The sequence below is a fragment of the Ambystoma mexicanum genome, chromosome 12 (genome assembly GCF_040938575.1).
Source record: "Ambystoma mexicanum isolate Mex_15411 chromosome 12, UKY_AmexF1_1, whole genome shotgun sequence".
NCBI classification, from domain to species: domain Eukaryota; kingdom Metazoa; phylum Chordata; class Amphibia; order Caudata; family Ambystomatidae; genus Ambystoma; species Ambystoma mexicanum.
Window position 1 is genome coordinate 893743474 of NC_090936.1, and position 15816 is coordinate 893759289.

The window sequence follows — 15816 nt, forward strand, 5'->3', positions numbered from 1 at the left end:
TCGGAACCCTGCTTAGGTTTTAAGGAGCGCACCTTTTATTTGTTGCTTTGCTCTGCTGCTGGTTTCTTCCCTGAGCAGTGCAGGACCCTCCAGTCTTCCTACTTCATGTCAGTCCGACAGTCGCTTCAGGAACCGTGAGCCTGCAGGACCTGCCAGGAACGTCCGCCTCAGCTAGAGCTTCTTCTCCATTTAAAGGTACTGTGCAAATCTGGTTTGTTCGTTTCATCCAGCCACGGTGAAGGTGTGTGAAACCTTTCGTCAATCTGAGGGCTTGTCCTTCTCTACTCTTTAAACTAACTTTTCTGCCGACCAACTTTGCCCAGAACTCAAAGACTTAACCACGAACTACCCTGAACGGTGTGATCTTGAGCAAAAGACTTTTGTCCTATTGACTTTGGCCCCAAGTCTTTTTGATTTGATTCCATCACTGTAGTTCCTCTTTCTAGATTGCCCTGCTTACTTACCGGTTGGTGCTGCTCAATTTGTATCTAACTTTGTCTCCCTTTTTAAATTGTTGGAGTGCCATTTTGCTCACACTTCATTTTTTAGCTTAACTTGTCCAGAATCTATTGGGAGTGGTGTGGTGTATTTAGAGTGTGATATTTCAACTGCTTTACTTTGGTGAGATGTTATACAACTGATGTGTAAATAAATGTATATTCTTTTACTCAGATACCTTGAGTCAGTGTTTGTTTGAATCATAGTAATTGCTGTCCTTTGTGTAACTATTGATACTGCTCACTTGCTCTTGAGATAAGTCTGGCTGCTCACCCATCGCTACCACTTTACTGTTTAGTACATGCTTGTACCAAAGGTGAATTTGTACTGTCACTTGTAGTCTTAATTGTGTGTGGTGTTCCCAAAGGGTACTGCATACAATTCTGCCTAACAACTGGGCCTTAAAGAAACTACATCTCACTCACTTTGGATTTGATATCTATAAGGAGCAGACTTTACCCTGATCAAATGGGACAACTTTGGGATCAGGGCCAATTTACCTTACCAGGTGTTAATGTCTCTTTTGGGAGAACCAGCAGTGAACCCAGTCGACTGGACATCATTCATACAGTAAACCCTCAGTTCAGGGCACTTATTTGAAAATCAATCCCCAAGCGCCGACTGGTCTTTCTTCTATTGGCTGTTTTGGCCTTTTTCTTTCAATGGACAGATCTGCCCTCTGCGTAAAGTTAATACTTTTGCTCTTCAACCTCCAGATAATTCTGCTTTTTAACTTCCTCACCCAATATTCTGTCTTATTTTTCTCTCCTCTGTGTATTAAAACATATACTATACTAGCCGCACCTCTGTCTTACGACAGAGGTTTCTTTTTACAGCCCCATTGGGAGAGGAACTACACCTGTTTAAGAGATGCTAATTTCGCTTTTTCCACAACTTTTGACTCATATGTGCCACACTGATAACATTTATATTACCAGATTCTGCAAGTCTGGGCGAAGACGTTAATGAATATTGTATGATGACATTTAATGATTTTACACATGTTTACCATTTTCTGGCAATTTGAAACGCGATGACAGTTTGTAGGTAAGAGTAACCTCTATCAAAACTTGGCGTCAATCGGATCTTACGCTGGGATGCACCGCTTAATTAAGGGCAGAGACGATACCCAACCTAAATATTCACTTTCCGTGTTATCAATATCCAAAGCACGATTCTCTGGATGTGCATGTTCTCCATGACCTTTTACCTTGACTAATTCAAGGCAGAGGTCTCTCTGCCGGGAATCTGAATGTCAATCACCTCTTACTCAACCTTTCATGCTAATGCATCTTTTACCAGCCTCTGACTTTGATTGATGATTAAATAGTTTACAGATATTCTTTGAAGGTAAGCTTTTTACCCATCACTTGGCATATGGAGTAGGGTGTGTTGATACAATATTGTGACCAAGCCCAAGCTGGACTGAAAGAAATTATATATATGCCCTTACTCTGCATTCCAACTGTGTCAGGCAAGGAAAGGTTTTTTTAAAAAAAACAAATCAAAATAACTCAACTTTTGTTCTCTGCAATTTTCAGGCTTCCTCGTTCCAATTTGCTTGGTAAGTAGAAATGAAACCCCAAGGCTGCTTCAGTTTTGCTCTTCACTCCAAATAAAAGACACTTTCAAAATTGAGGTTTTCTCTGCTTAAAGCTGCCCAAGGCCTTAGATCTTCTTAATATTTTGTTCTACACTCAAAATGTATAATATCCTGTGCTTTATATTTTGAGCCCAGGAATTCACACACAACTCCTACAAAATAACACGCTGAGAGCAGCCCTAGGAATCCAAAGAGAGAACATATCTCTAATACTAGAAGAGCCAACAACTGGCTCTCCACTCATGATAAAATAAAACTAAAAGTTGCCTCCCTCACCCACAAATGCTTGAATAATGCAGCACCCCGCTACCTATTTGACAGACTCACTCGGAAGCCTGCCACAAGAATCACTAGACTTGCCAATAACAACTACCTCTGGGTCCCCAGATACGAACTTGCCAAAATCGGAGGCAGCAGCTTCCAGGTCAAGGCAGCCCTCCTCTGGAACTAGCTACATCCCCTCTAAGAATCGATTAAACCTATCAAAATTTTCGCAAGAGCATTACCAGTTGGCTCAAAGATACTGACATCTAGGCCTGTCCCTCTGAAGACCTAACGTTCCCAAACGATTGCGAAACCACCAGCTCTTCTGCACACAGCCACCCACCACACTTCTTGCCGAATATGGCCGGCACCTCCCCCCACAACGCATGGACCAACCTACCTTGTGAAACTTTGCATGCACACACCTCCTGCTTTCAATGCGCCTGCCTGTATATATCTTAATTTCAACGTGCCTGCATGTAACCAATTGGCACCTGTACCTAAATGTATTTTACATGTTGTAACCAAGCTGTGAGTATACTTATGCATTGCGCCTGAATACCCTCGGGTCTGGAGCGCAATACAAGTAATAATAATAATAACAAACTAAACAACAAATATGTTTTATCAATATTAATCTGGGTACTCCAAACCCCTATTAACGATAGTCATGTTTTTCCTTTTCAATGCCCAATACACTTTTTATGGGTTGTGCAATGGCTGAAAGAAAATGGGTATCTGTACAATGGTATTGCAAAGTCTGGGTTTGAAAATAAAGGCAGTTCAAAAGTTATTTTCCAACATTTGTGCGCGCTAACCAGTTTGACAAGTGTCCCTTTTAATCATGACAGCAAGCATGACTCTGTACATTATCTGTAATAATGTACAGAGTCTATAGTATGATTCCTCTTACTCTACCAAGAAGGCCTTACTCATTTTATTTTTAAGTGCCAGGAGGATAGCTCAGGATCAACAGTGCTTCTCTTAAAATCAAGGCTTAAATCTAGGTTCTGCGCTTAGAGACTGGTCTCCAGTATTAAGCATATATTGCTTATTTATTCTAGACTTCATTTTTATTAGCTATAAAATATTCCACAGGCCTACTTTGATAGCACCAATCTGCATATACGTTCTAACTATATCAAGGGATTTTTTTACTGGTCATCAAGGACAAAGCAAATAGGCTAAGTGTTATTGCGTGGGTAGACTGGTCTACATTGGTACAGTTAGTCTGGATATACTTTCTTACTGTGGAATGGCACGTTTTACTGTCTGACAAAGCCAAAAGGAATGTATTATATGGTAATATTGGTGCAACCTGTATGGACATATATGGGTACAGCCAGCATAAATTTATTTTTTTAACCTGCCATATTTGCGGGCAAAGGTATCATGAAAAAGTGTTGCAAAATGCTCCTGTGTACTGTTGATGACTTGCATCTATTTGATTTGTCCCTGTGCTGCCCTACTAAACCGACTTTTTGCACAATTTTTCACCACTGTAACCCAGTATTACTAGATTTTGTTGTACTGTGACAGCTCCCTACCCTAGTAGATTGAAAGCACGTTATTTTAACATGTTCTTCCCATCCACACTGGTTGGTTTGGCTCCCTCGCTACTTGGGAGCGTCTACATATTCGGGGCAAACGTTTATTTTTGCGCCCTTTGAATTAAAAAATGCAGTAACCACCGTTGGTGGCGCTTTAATCAAAACTAAAAAAAGTCAAGCAGACCCGAGGGCTATTTTCATTATGATGCCATGCACATCAATTGAATATGTGTTTTTTAATGAGCTAATCAAACGAGGTCCGCGTTCCTATACGGCGTGAAAACACGAGAAAATCAATTTTGATTGAGATTAGCATTAATGGCAATTTTAAAAAAACGAACAACTTTCGACTACGACTTTAATTTTCCAAGTGAAGTGGTTCCTGCCCAGAGAATGGAAATCTCAGAGCAGGTTAACCCCGACACGGTGTTAATCATTAACCTCCCCTAACAATCACCGTACTGTGCATGCCCAACGTTAGTGCGACTAGCTCCCTTACACTTCATTCAGTGCACAGTTCTGGCAGCTACATAACACGTGCTGCCTCCAGACACACGAAGAGGAAATGATCAGCTCAAAGAGGAGGATCACAGTCCATTGCCAGGTGACACCACCAAGCAGACTTCGGACATACCTTATCGATTTTTAATAAGTTCCACGAGGGTGTAAACAAGAGACATCTAAGGTGTTTTAGGCATAGGTTCAAAGCGTTACGTTTTAAGACATACCAGTTTGCCGTTAGTTTAATATATGATATGGCATTTGTAACGCGCCTATACACAAGTGTATCAAGGGTGGAATACCATAATAACCGCTTAAGTCTGCTATAAACACACGAAGTAGTAATGCAAGGATACAAAACGCTCAGTTCATTAAAAACAATGAAATATAAAGATTAGAAGAGAAGAAACGGGTAACCGGTACACGAATGGCAAACCAGCATACGAAAGGAGCAGTAACGAGGAGTATCAAATGAGCGAGGAGTGTTAAATGTTAATCCCGGCTTCTTCTACTGACATTCCATGACCTTCGGCAAATATTTCAATATCCCTGTACCTCTGTGCTTTCCCGGCCCGAGACACACTGAGAGACCGCTACGATCCCGTTTATGTAGGACCATACTAGGATATTAAATAGAGCAGCAAAGCCACACACTCAAGGAAAGAAGATGTAGCACCTCCTTGCAAGTAGAAGGACCCCAGGATGACAAGTCTTCTTACAGGCAAGGGTAGTGGGTGTGTGCTCCAAACCCACACTCACACTCACCCCCCTAGATCCAGGGATACCACTGACCTGGATAGATGCTTGAGTATCTGCTTTTTAATAATGCCAGCCATGATGGGACTACTCGTTCAGAAAGGCTCTTAGAAATAAACCACTGTGGGCTGCGGCGGGGGCCTTGTCATCTCCATCCGTCGACCAGTGCTGGACACAGGACACGGCCTGTTGCCCGGTCAATATGCCGCGCCTGCTGTTGCCCCCGCTTGCCTGTTCTGCTGGCTGAACCCGTCAGACGGCCGCCATCTTGGTTGCAGCATCACCTAGAAACGCCAGACTGAGGTGTTGTCATCGGTACGGAGACGCCTCCAGCGCGGCGGCTCCATACCGATGACAACACTGGGAGGAGCAGGACTAGAGGGAGGAGGGAGAAAACGTGGTTGTCGCAGCGCAATAAACACTGGGCGTGTTTCACTTGACACGTCCGATGCTTGGGAGCGCTTCAGCACAGCCCCGAAATGGACCGTTCTACTGCGTAAACACAAGACATTTACGAACTCACCAAGGAAATACCATGTCGGTTCCTCTCTGAAAGGGGGCGGACAGGAATTGTCATCCCTCGATGCTCCTTTTGTTTGTCTTTGACCGCGAAATTCTGAATTTGAATGCCACTAACTTTTACATGTGTATTTGAACGTTGTCTTTATGCTTATAGTTATTTTAAATGTTAAATGCGTTTTGAGGTTTAAATTGTTTAACGAAACTTTTCTTTACATTTTACTCGAAACTGCGAAACAGCACACATATACATTAATAATACACGTGTTCTACAAACAGGTTTATAATCCGCGTTTCTTTTTCAGAATCATTCATGACGCTATCACTCTCCCATTGTGGTCATTTCCTCAGTGATAGCCGCCTCTTTGCCTGACTCGGTGTCCGTTTCTGTGCTTTTTGGTGTGCGTGGCAGCTCTCCCCTCCCCGGAAGGCGGGGTGAGTGCATATGTGGGCAAGTCAGACAGCCCTACTTTTTAGGAAACTAAACGCTCTTCTTTCCCGTGCCGCTTCCCTTCGTGCAGAGAGACACGCTCAGAGGCCACATTTCTGCAACGTAACTGCTTCTGATAACTGCCTCTATTTAAATTGACATATCTACTATTGTCCTTGCTTGCACCTTGAGGTGTCTCGCGCCTATTTTACAATGTCTTCTGCTAAACACAGGCACAAGCAAAGTTCCTCAGAGAGGGGCGCCCAGCCTGCGCCGGGGGACGTGGCAAAGAAAAGCGTCAAGGAGAGCATCGGGACAGGGACAGCCGGCTCGCGCTCACTGGGCCTCGGGAAGGCGTTTAACTTTCTCTTTTATGCCGGTCTTTGGTCCCTAGCTACCTTTTCGGGATGGTGCGTCTACAACCTACTGGAAGAAGTGGCTGAAATGTCCAGAAGGCACGGCGACATGTCAAGACAGAGCGGGGAGCTTGCCCAGAACATGGAAGGCATGCTGAAGCAGGTAACATGTTGTATTTTGTATTAATGTATGGATAAATGGTGTTTTACCAATAAGCACTTAGCAACCGTCAACACTTCGCCGGGAAATCGTGAGTACGTTGTCAGACAACTGGTGCTGGTGGAGAGACAGCAGAATACATGGGTACGACGTACGAGTGAGCGGGGGGGGGGGGGGGGGGGTGACCGTGACCTGGTTCTAAGGGCCAAACGTGAGTCGAGCCAGAAAGTACCCTTGTACTATATGGAATGAAATGGATTATTTCGCAAATCAGACACATATTTGTAAAACTAGAGCTTGTGCTGGGAATATATCTGATAAAGTGCTTAAATGGCAGGCTGGACTGAAATCCCGTGCTCATTACTTAACCAAAGTCTATGATCCTGGGAAGATCATCTAATCTGGTGCCATGTCTACCAAAATTGTGATTTGCGAGAAGTTACTTAGTGAACATTTATACTGCACTGTTCACCTCCTGAGTGGCTTCATGGTGCTGAATCTTGTCCACTAGCCGAAGGAGAACCGGACCCTGGTCTGTGGAAGCAGGTGGTAGCTAGGAGGAGATGGAAAGGCAGAAGACGAGAAACATACAACTGTCAAAACGACCTGAGACAATGGCAGTGTGGCAGAAGGGGATATGATTATGGAAGTATGAGTGCATGGTTAGTCACGTATGTGAATCAGATGAAGCGCTAATGAAAAAAGAGGCAATTTAGCACTGCTCCGTAGTTTTGTGTATTGTTGAACTGTGCGTTCCAGTACCTTGCCAGGAGAATCCAGACAAGAAGTGCCTGGTTGTGTGATGGACTCATGGTGTGCTCGAGTGACACTTCAAGTATGCATGTTTTACCCAGATGGCACTAGTAAATTGTCCAAGCTTGTATTGCGTAAGTAGATCTGGGGGTGCCAAGGCCCTGAGAGACCAACGGTTAGTCATGTATTTGTGAATGCAGGGACATAAAATCAGGGAGGGAATAAAGACACAAATCTCCCTCTTCGTTCCTTGGAGAAGAACGCGTATTAGGAGATGAATGTTCTAATTGTTTCCCTCTGTACTGTGCCAAATCATCCTTGCAGCAATTAGAGAGCACCCAGACCCATCTGCAGTGCTGCACCAGAAGGAATTGGTTTTTAGTCCCTTCTCCGTTCCATTTTTACTTCCTTAACATCTTCTATTTTTCTTGTGTGCAAAATCTTGCTGCTTCTAATCACCCTCATTCAACATAGTTATGATTAGTCTGTTTTGCTCTGGATAGAATGTTGGGGGTGTGACTAAGAGTGGGATGCTGTGGAATGTTCCGTGTCTGTCAGAGCAGTTACATCTGACCATCGTAGGACTGGAATTCCCAGTCATATGGATCCTCTACTATTTCCCCCTGTGCCCCAATCATGAACCTGTTATCCTAGTGTGGAATAACGCTACATACATCTGAAAGCTGACTCTGGATCTTCCCTGCCTCGTGGCTTTGATAAAACACAGGGCAATGAGATGGCTAGAGAAGAACCCCCAGCAGGCCTGAATATGGACTTTGCATAAAGAGGGAGAAGTTAAGCTGTTAGAGGAGGCAGCCACTAGAGTGGCAGCCCCTCCAAGTAGAGCATCCCAACACCACATCAACCAAGATGAAAATAAGGGTCTACCAAGAAGTGCAAGGGTTGAAGCCTTCAAGCACCCCACATCCTAAAGGAGACGCACCTCAGCAGCATCAAACAAAGGAGCACCATCAAGATTTTCTGGGATTCTTTGATCTATCACCAGCCTAATTGCCCTTCAGACAGTTACAGCCCAGCATGTGTAAACCCCCCCCCACCATCTTTCTTTGGAGTGGAGGTACCACAGTTCCCAGAGCCCCCAGAAACTTCAGTAATCTGCTTCTTCATTGCATGTGAAAGCCTTTTAAAACGACTCAGCACCAATGGCTTCTTCAGCTTTTGAACCCCGGTGAGCACCTAGAACCACCAGCATCTTCAGCTTCTCAACACCAGTGAGTGTGTAACTCTCCTGCACCTAGAGGCCCTCCCAAGGGTGAATAGGTGCAAAGTGGCGTGAGTGTCATTCACCTGTTTTAGCCTTATGCAGGGCACACACATTCTTGCCCAGCATTGCAATCCTCATGCTTATCCTGGAACCTGAGCATGCTTAACACACAAACAAATATACTTCAATCATTCCTTCCAACGGCTGCAATCGTGTTCTTTTTCATGTTCTGCAAGTCCTGCATGCCCCTCCCTCGCATGTTTCTCCACAAAGCGGGGTGCCGTCTAACTAGCCTTCATTACATCAGCTTGGAGGGAAGATGTTATATCTTGTCTGTCTTGCTCTGGATGGAATGCTGGAGGTGCGAGTGAGAGTGTGATGCTGTGTAGTGTTCTGACCTGCTGTTCTGAGTCTGTCAGTTACAGCAGTTACATCTTAAACCTTTTTATCCTAGTCTGGAATAAGGCTACTTAGCTGTCTCTGCTTCTTAACTCCTTCCATTCTGTTTCCAAAAGTGGGAGCAAACTATTTCGAGGTGCTTTATGGTTGACTACAGCAAGCAGCTGGGGCCTTGAGCTTGTAGCTAACCTGTTAACTACATGGCATGTTAGAGGAATTACGTCTGTAATTGATTATTTATTTCCAAACAATTGGCTGTTGTGTTGAATTGGAGATGCGCCCAACTTCATGTAGCAATCACTCTATGTTGATTTTGAAGTTAAAGTGGCCCATTGGAATGGACCCAGAGTCCCTATATTGTGAGATGACTGAGAGCAATGTTGGAGAGAATAGAGTTAGGTAGACTCAAAGTAAGGACTCAAACATTTATGGGAATTATGGCTCATGATTATAATACAACTACTTTAGAAAGAAAAATAATCAATTATTCAGTTGTAAACTTTCCTGAATATTTGTGGAATAAGATAGATAAACTGAAATATGATGCCATTGGACCACAAGAACAAGTAGAAAATGTTTTTGATCTGGGTTTCTTGTCTAGAAACATATGCATGCACATCTCGTGTTCCAGACACATGAAGAAGAAACTGAGAGGAAAAGGGGCATAATGTAATCGATTGGGTGAACGTTGGTACATCGGGGTCACCAAAAATGCACTGAACTTTCATCTTTAACCCCTTAAGTGCCATGGGTTTCCCCCCCCTTCCCCGCCCAGCCCCTGACAAGGCCGTTTTTGGTGATTTCGGTATGTCGCCATTCAATCCCTTGTAACCTTTTTGTTACAAGAGATATCTCGGCCAAATTTAGCCCCTTTTTTTCCCCACATGTAGGCGGTCGTAACGCCACTCAGGAATCCTAGTTTGCTGTAGGGGGTGAGAGAAAATAACCAAAAAGGGGGAACATTTGTTTTTTTTTCTCTCAAAAAATGCCAATAAAATGATGTACAAAGAAACCTGTGTTTTTTTCCTTGTAACAGCTAGGAACAAATGGTTTGCTTTGCTGAATTCCCAATTTTCCTGGCTTTCAAGAACAGGTTGGAAACGAAAAAACTTATTTTGATATGGTTATCAACCGTTCTGTGAGAGGTAGGCGATTTTGCCCTTTTTTTCCAATAGGACATGTGTGGACAGAATGGAAGAAAAGGGTAGGACCGCTGAATGGGAGGACCGAAAGCCATACATTTTTGAAAAGTAGACAAAATTCCAAGTTTAGGCAGGGGTGATTTGCACAGGTGAGGCAACAACTATGTAGGAAAAATTCCATAGTTTGGGGAAAAATCGGGAAAAAGACAGAAAAGAAATGTATATGGTGGACATGGTTGGCCCGGTACAGCAATGGCTTCTGTGAATTTTGAGAAAAACAATGCCCGCTACATTCCCCCGACTCTTCCAGTTAGGAAATCACACATTTTTTGTAATGTTTCACAAAACAAGAAATACCACAAGCCAAAAATGGAGCCATGGTACACAGGAGTTGTATGCTTGCGACCTAAACAGACGTACTTCGCATGTGTAAATAAGGAAAACAAATGTGGTGACGAAGGGCAAGCATACATTTTTTGAAAGAGCACAGGCCGACCTTTTGAAAGGTAGGTGACGTTTGTTTGTTTGTTTGTTTATTCATTTTTTATGCGCACCAGACTTGTAAGTAAAAGGGCGCAGCAGTATGGAAATGCAAAGCTTACAAAGTTACGAAATGAGCACAGGATACAGTATTTACATGCTTACAAGGTATACACAATCTACAAAATAATGGCAAAGAATAGAAATGGCCTATATAATTACAGAAGTAAACAATAAGCACTGTACAAAAATATATGTTACAAAGGTAAGGCCCTTCGTGTATCACTTAGGCTCACAAGTAGATTAGATTACGCACAGGAAGACTAGATTGCACTTGGTCTTCAAATGTAATACACTATTAATGCCGGGTAAGAGGTCTCTTCAGATGTGGGCAGGTCCACAGCAGGTACAGGGGGACTAGGGGTCAGTGGCGATGAGGTATTTTATTACATTTTTTCTGAAATTTAGGTAGGGTTGGTCAGCTCTCAGATCTTGAGGCAGTGAGTTCCAGAATTTAGTAGCCTTTACAGTAAAGCTGTTGCCACCAATGGTAGTGAGTTTGTATTTGGGTATGGTCAGACAGTTAGCATTCCCTGTTCTGGTAGGTCTGAGAGAGGTTCTTCTCTGGAATGGATCTGTGAGGTAGCTAGGGACTGCGTTATTAAGGGCTTTGTAGGTCAAGCAGAGGGTTTTTAGTTGTATTTTATTGGATGTACATAGGCATTTATGCTGGCGTCTCAAAGAGGAGATATGGTTTTTTTATTTATGCCTAGGGGTGTTCTTAAGGCATTGTTCTGTAGTGTTTGGAGCTTTTGGATGGTAGATATATTAGCCCCACTGTACAGGGCATTACAGTAGTCCATTCTGGAGAGTATTAGGGAGGATCAAGCAACTGTTGTCGGAGAGGAAAGGTTTACCAGCTCTGATTAGCTTGCAAGTGTAAGCTGTAGAGGAGGTAAGGCATTTGATCTGTTTATCAAAGGACAATGTGGAGTCCAAGTAGAATCCAAGGGTTTTTACCTCCTTAAAGACTTTAATGGTGTTCCCGTCAATATTAAAAGAGGAACATTCCTGGCCTAGTTTTTTAATGTTGGCCTGGGAGCCCAGAATTATTAGCTCAGTCTTATCATCGTTCAAGCACAGGCCATGAGTAGCCATCGATGCTTGGATGATAAGGTAAACTTTGTTCACTAATCCCGTGTCTGTAATGTAATTCCCAGAAAGCGGGAGGAGAATCTTGAGTATCATCTGCATAGTTAGTATAGATGATACCTAGATGGTCCAGATCGTCAAACAGTGGCTTAGTGAAGATATTGTAAAGGGTTGGCGAAACGCAGGAACCTTGGGGAACACCACATAGGATGGGTGTTGGGTCAGAGGCTGCCGAGGGGGAGAAGATTCTCATAGTTCTCTCACTCAGGAAGGACTCAATCCATTTGATGGCTCCAGTGGAGAAATGGGCCGCAGAATCAAGGTGTCGGCATAGGACCTTGTGATTGACCAGATCAAAAGCGGCAGAGAGATCAAGTAGGAGCAAGAGTACTGACCTCCCTTTGTCTCTCTGCTCGTCAATTTGGGACTTAAGGTCGATTGTCTGTCTCTGTTCCGTGTAGAGGCCGGAAACCAGATTGTCTGTTACCTAGGAGTTTGTGCAGTTCAAGGTGTTTTTGAATTTGGATATAAGCAGCTTTATCCAATATTTTGAGTAGAAATGAGACTGTAGTAATGGGCCGGTAATTAGTGAGAATAAGAGGATCTAATGACTGTTTCTTGAGGAGGGGGAGCACCCATGATTGTTTAAGGTTAGCAGGGATGGTACCTGTGGCAAATGAGGCATTTATCAGTTTCGTAATGAATGGGGATGGTTCTCTGGCAGCATCTTTTATTAGTTGTGCTGGGCAGATATCACCTTTGCAATTTGAAGGCTTCAATGACAGGATAATTTTTTCTACCTCCAAGGTGGACATTTTAGAAAAATGGAAGGTAGTATTGTGTGTCGGAGGTGAAACATTAGGCAAGAGGGTATTGGGCGAGTGCTGCAAGTTCAGTACTTCTTTTTTTTGTTGAATTTTATTTTGGAGTGTGTTAATTTTATTGGCTAGGGCATGTTGGATGTCTGTACACCAGGATTTGTCCTTGGTGCATATATCAGGTATAGCAATTGGGGGACTCTAGTTCCTTGAGTATGGAGAAGAGTTCTTTCATACTGGAATTAGATTTTGCAATACGCTCATCGTAGGAATTGCGTTTTGCCCGGCAAATTTCCTTCTTATAATGTGAGGAAAGTGAAGTTAATTTAGCTTTATTCTCACTAGAGAGGCAGTCTCCAATTGGTTTCACTTTTATTCTTTAGGATACGGAGGTCTTTAAGTTGCGGTGTGAACCATTTGTTTAAGTGGGCTATTGGTTTACTAGGTGAAGGCGAGTGCCCCCCGACAGCACGATCCTCCCCACAATGAGAGACAATAATGGACTATCCCAAGATGGGAATAAGGCTAAGAAAATGTGAGCTTAAAGGGAGTTTATATGAGTCAGAATAGGGTATGCAAAGGACTCTGCAAACTCCGAGAGCGCTCTGTCTGACAATAGCAAAGACAGGCATATATATTTACAAAATGCGTCATAAGAACCTACACACTATAGGGGCACAAGTTCGTGGGGATTGGGTGTCGACGACTAACTATAGGTGCAGCTGTGATGTGGTTTGCCGTGGTTGGTGGACGTCACTGGTTACCCACGTGGGCCGGGCAGGTCAGCTGGGCTCATCCGGGCAGTGTTGTGCCAGCCGTGACCGGTGTCAGTGATGAACGTCTTTCTTGGCTTTCTGCCCTAAGGCTACGCACACCGCATTCATTCAATATTGCAATATCATCTTCCCCGGTAAATCTTCCAATAGGTTATTCTACAGGTTAATGCAACACAGGAGGAATGCACCTAGAGTGGGGTCTTTTGGTGATACATCAATACATGGTTACCATCGTCCTGTTGACCGGGTATCATAGGTCGCGAGGTTGGGTCTCAGGGCAAGGGGCGAGCTGTCCAAGTTATCATGTCTCGTTAGAAGTCATTATGAATGTGTTCCTACAGTGTTGCTATAATATTGGGTGTCCTAATTTTACACGGGCCATTAACCTGGGGCGAGCTGGTGGGTCGTGGAAAGGGCACCTTCGGGCCTGCGTTTATGGCCGGGGTTTACTGCTGGGTTGTAAATAATTCAGGTGGCTGGCCGCGGCCCTGGGAGCTGCGGGGGAACGTGAATGCTTGAAGCGGCTCCAGCCGAATTTGGGGAGGTGAGGCAGAGCAGCACAGACCTCTGCTTTCCGTCTGGCAGGCTTCAATGGGGAGGAAGGGGGAATGGCCTTGGATATGCCCACAATGGTATTTTCCTCGTGTGTTGCAGATTATGTGAGGCAAAAACATTCATATAATGTACAATACTCATTGATTCTTTTCATGTTATCTATATTGCTTATGTTTTCTATATTGTTAGTTACATGGCCATTTCAAATGTGTTACCAATACCCATTTTGCAATTGATATCTATATGTTAAGTATTTAACAATCACAACATCTTGTTGCATTTCTATACATGGACGGTAAGCGAGGTAGTAGTAAGGTTGGTGGAGCACGCAGGAATAACTGGCCAATGAGACTGATGGCAGTGGCACACGGTGAGCTTGGACATTCAAATACATTTTGTGCATTTTCGTGCACACTTTACATGAGCTCCCAATGTGATTGCACTTGTCTTCCTATGCACTCTAGCAGCATTAGTTCAGTTATGGCATAGGACCTTGGAGTGCATTGTTCTCGGTGAAACATATAACATGAAAACCCTGGGACACTTTTACCATTTGCGCATAGCTACGGGGATGTGGGTACTTCAACCAGAATGCCATATAAACACACATTCTGCCATATTCCTGGAGGTTACATGTTTTAATCAAAAAGGTCCTAAAGAGAAGAGTTTCATCACAGGCAGTTTGCATATTAGTATTTGGGGTCTCTACTTTTGTCGGGGGACCATTTTACAATTCTTTTCCACCCTGGCCCTGCTGGCCGGGTCATGCTGAGGGCAGTGATACACTGCGGAAGGTGAATGTTACAGTGTTTGCATCTAGCACTAGCTCATGTCCGTCTGTTCGTGGGAACAAGCTCTCAGCGGATCTGCGGCCGCAGGGACAAGTGAGACTCTCCAAGGGTGGGGGCCGCGCTGCGGTGCACAGGGCTCATGCCATTTTGATTTCACAAAATGGTTTCCAGGGCCTAGCTTAATACAGCATGTTTGGTCAATGTCTTCAGCCAGTGGTCCACCCGCCACCTGGGCCCTGGTGGCAGGGGGAATCCCCAACGAGCCATGGACTTCACAAGGGGGAGAGGCTGCAGGGGAGGGGGGTCTCTTGGACCAATCCTCCCATACATAGGTCTGAGTTTGACAGGAGCAATTTTGTCCAGTGTGGTGAGCATGATATTGTTGAATTCCTGAACTAGGATACTTGGATCAAGATTTTCTGGCAATGCATTGAGTGTGGGCAAGATGGCAGGGATAACTTTCTCTACAGTAATACTTTTTGTTGCTTCTAGTTGAGCATGGTGGTGCTAATGGCTGAGCCATTGGGGTGGGTCTTATAGTGGATAGGTGGAATGACACCAGAAAGTGGTCTGTCCACGATAACTGCAAGATAGAGGAGATAGTAACTGTGCAGTTAAAGTCCACTATCCAGTCCAGTATTCTTCCTTTTAGGTGGGTAGGTTCGTTAACGTTTTGGGAAAGGCCTAGTGCGTTGATTGTGTTGACTATATCTGTTACATTTTTATCCGTTTGGTCGTTAAAACCTAAATTAAAGTCTCCTAATAAGAGTAGTTGCGAAGTAGGTTTAAGGTTGTTCGAGATTATATTCTGCAGATCTTCCTCAAAGGAACCCAGAGGGCCAGGCGGCCTATATATTAGGTGAATCGTAAGTGATTGTGAGTTATTTATCTGGACTTTGGCAGTAAGAACTTCACATGATTGAGACAGATGGGTGGGAGCTAGTCTAAGTCCAAGAGCAGTTTTAGAAATAATGGCAATACCGCCAGCTCGGGCGTGGTCTCGGTCTTGTCTAACTATAGTGTAGCCATCAGGGATAGCTAACATAAGTGTGGGTCCTGCATCATGGAGCCATGTTTCCGTAATTGCT

The 15816-nt window shown here is 43.9% G+C and overlaps 2 protein-coding genes across 3 annotated transcripts in view; one reads left to right on the forward strand and one right to left on the reverse strand.

Annotated features, from left to right (window-relative positions):
- Positions 1 to 5489, reverse strand: part of BLTP3B (bridge-like lipid transfer protein family member 3B) — a 2399137-nt gene extending 2393648 nt beyond the window's left edge. The window contains exon 1 of one of the 2 annotated variants that reach the window (XM_069629381.1): positions 5209 to 5489. In XM_069629381.1, coding sequence (XP_069485482.1) covers positions 5209 to 5252 — 44 coding nt within the window. In that variant the 5' untranslated portion in view covers positions 5253 to 5489. The remainder of the gene's footprint in view (positions 1 to 5208) is intronic. The other variant, XM_069629382.1, reaches the window with a different exon arrangement.
- Positions 5490 to 6089: 600 nt separating this feature from the next.
- The window catches only part of CKAP4 (cytoskeleton associated protein 4), a 90152-nt gene continuing 80425 nt past the window's right edge, over positions 6090 to 15816 (forward strand). Inside the window, exon 1 of the mRNA XM_069629383.1 lies at positions 6090 to 6640. Coding sequence (XP_069485484.1) covers positions 6335 to 6640 — 306 coding nt within the window. The 5' untranslated portion in view covers positions 6090 to 6334. The remainder of the gene's footprint in view (positions 6641 to 15816) is intronic.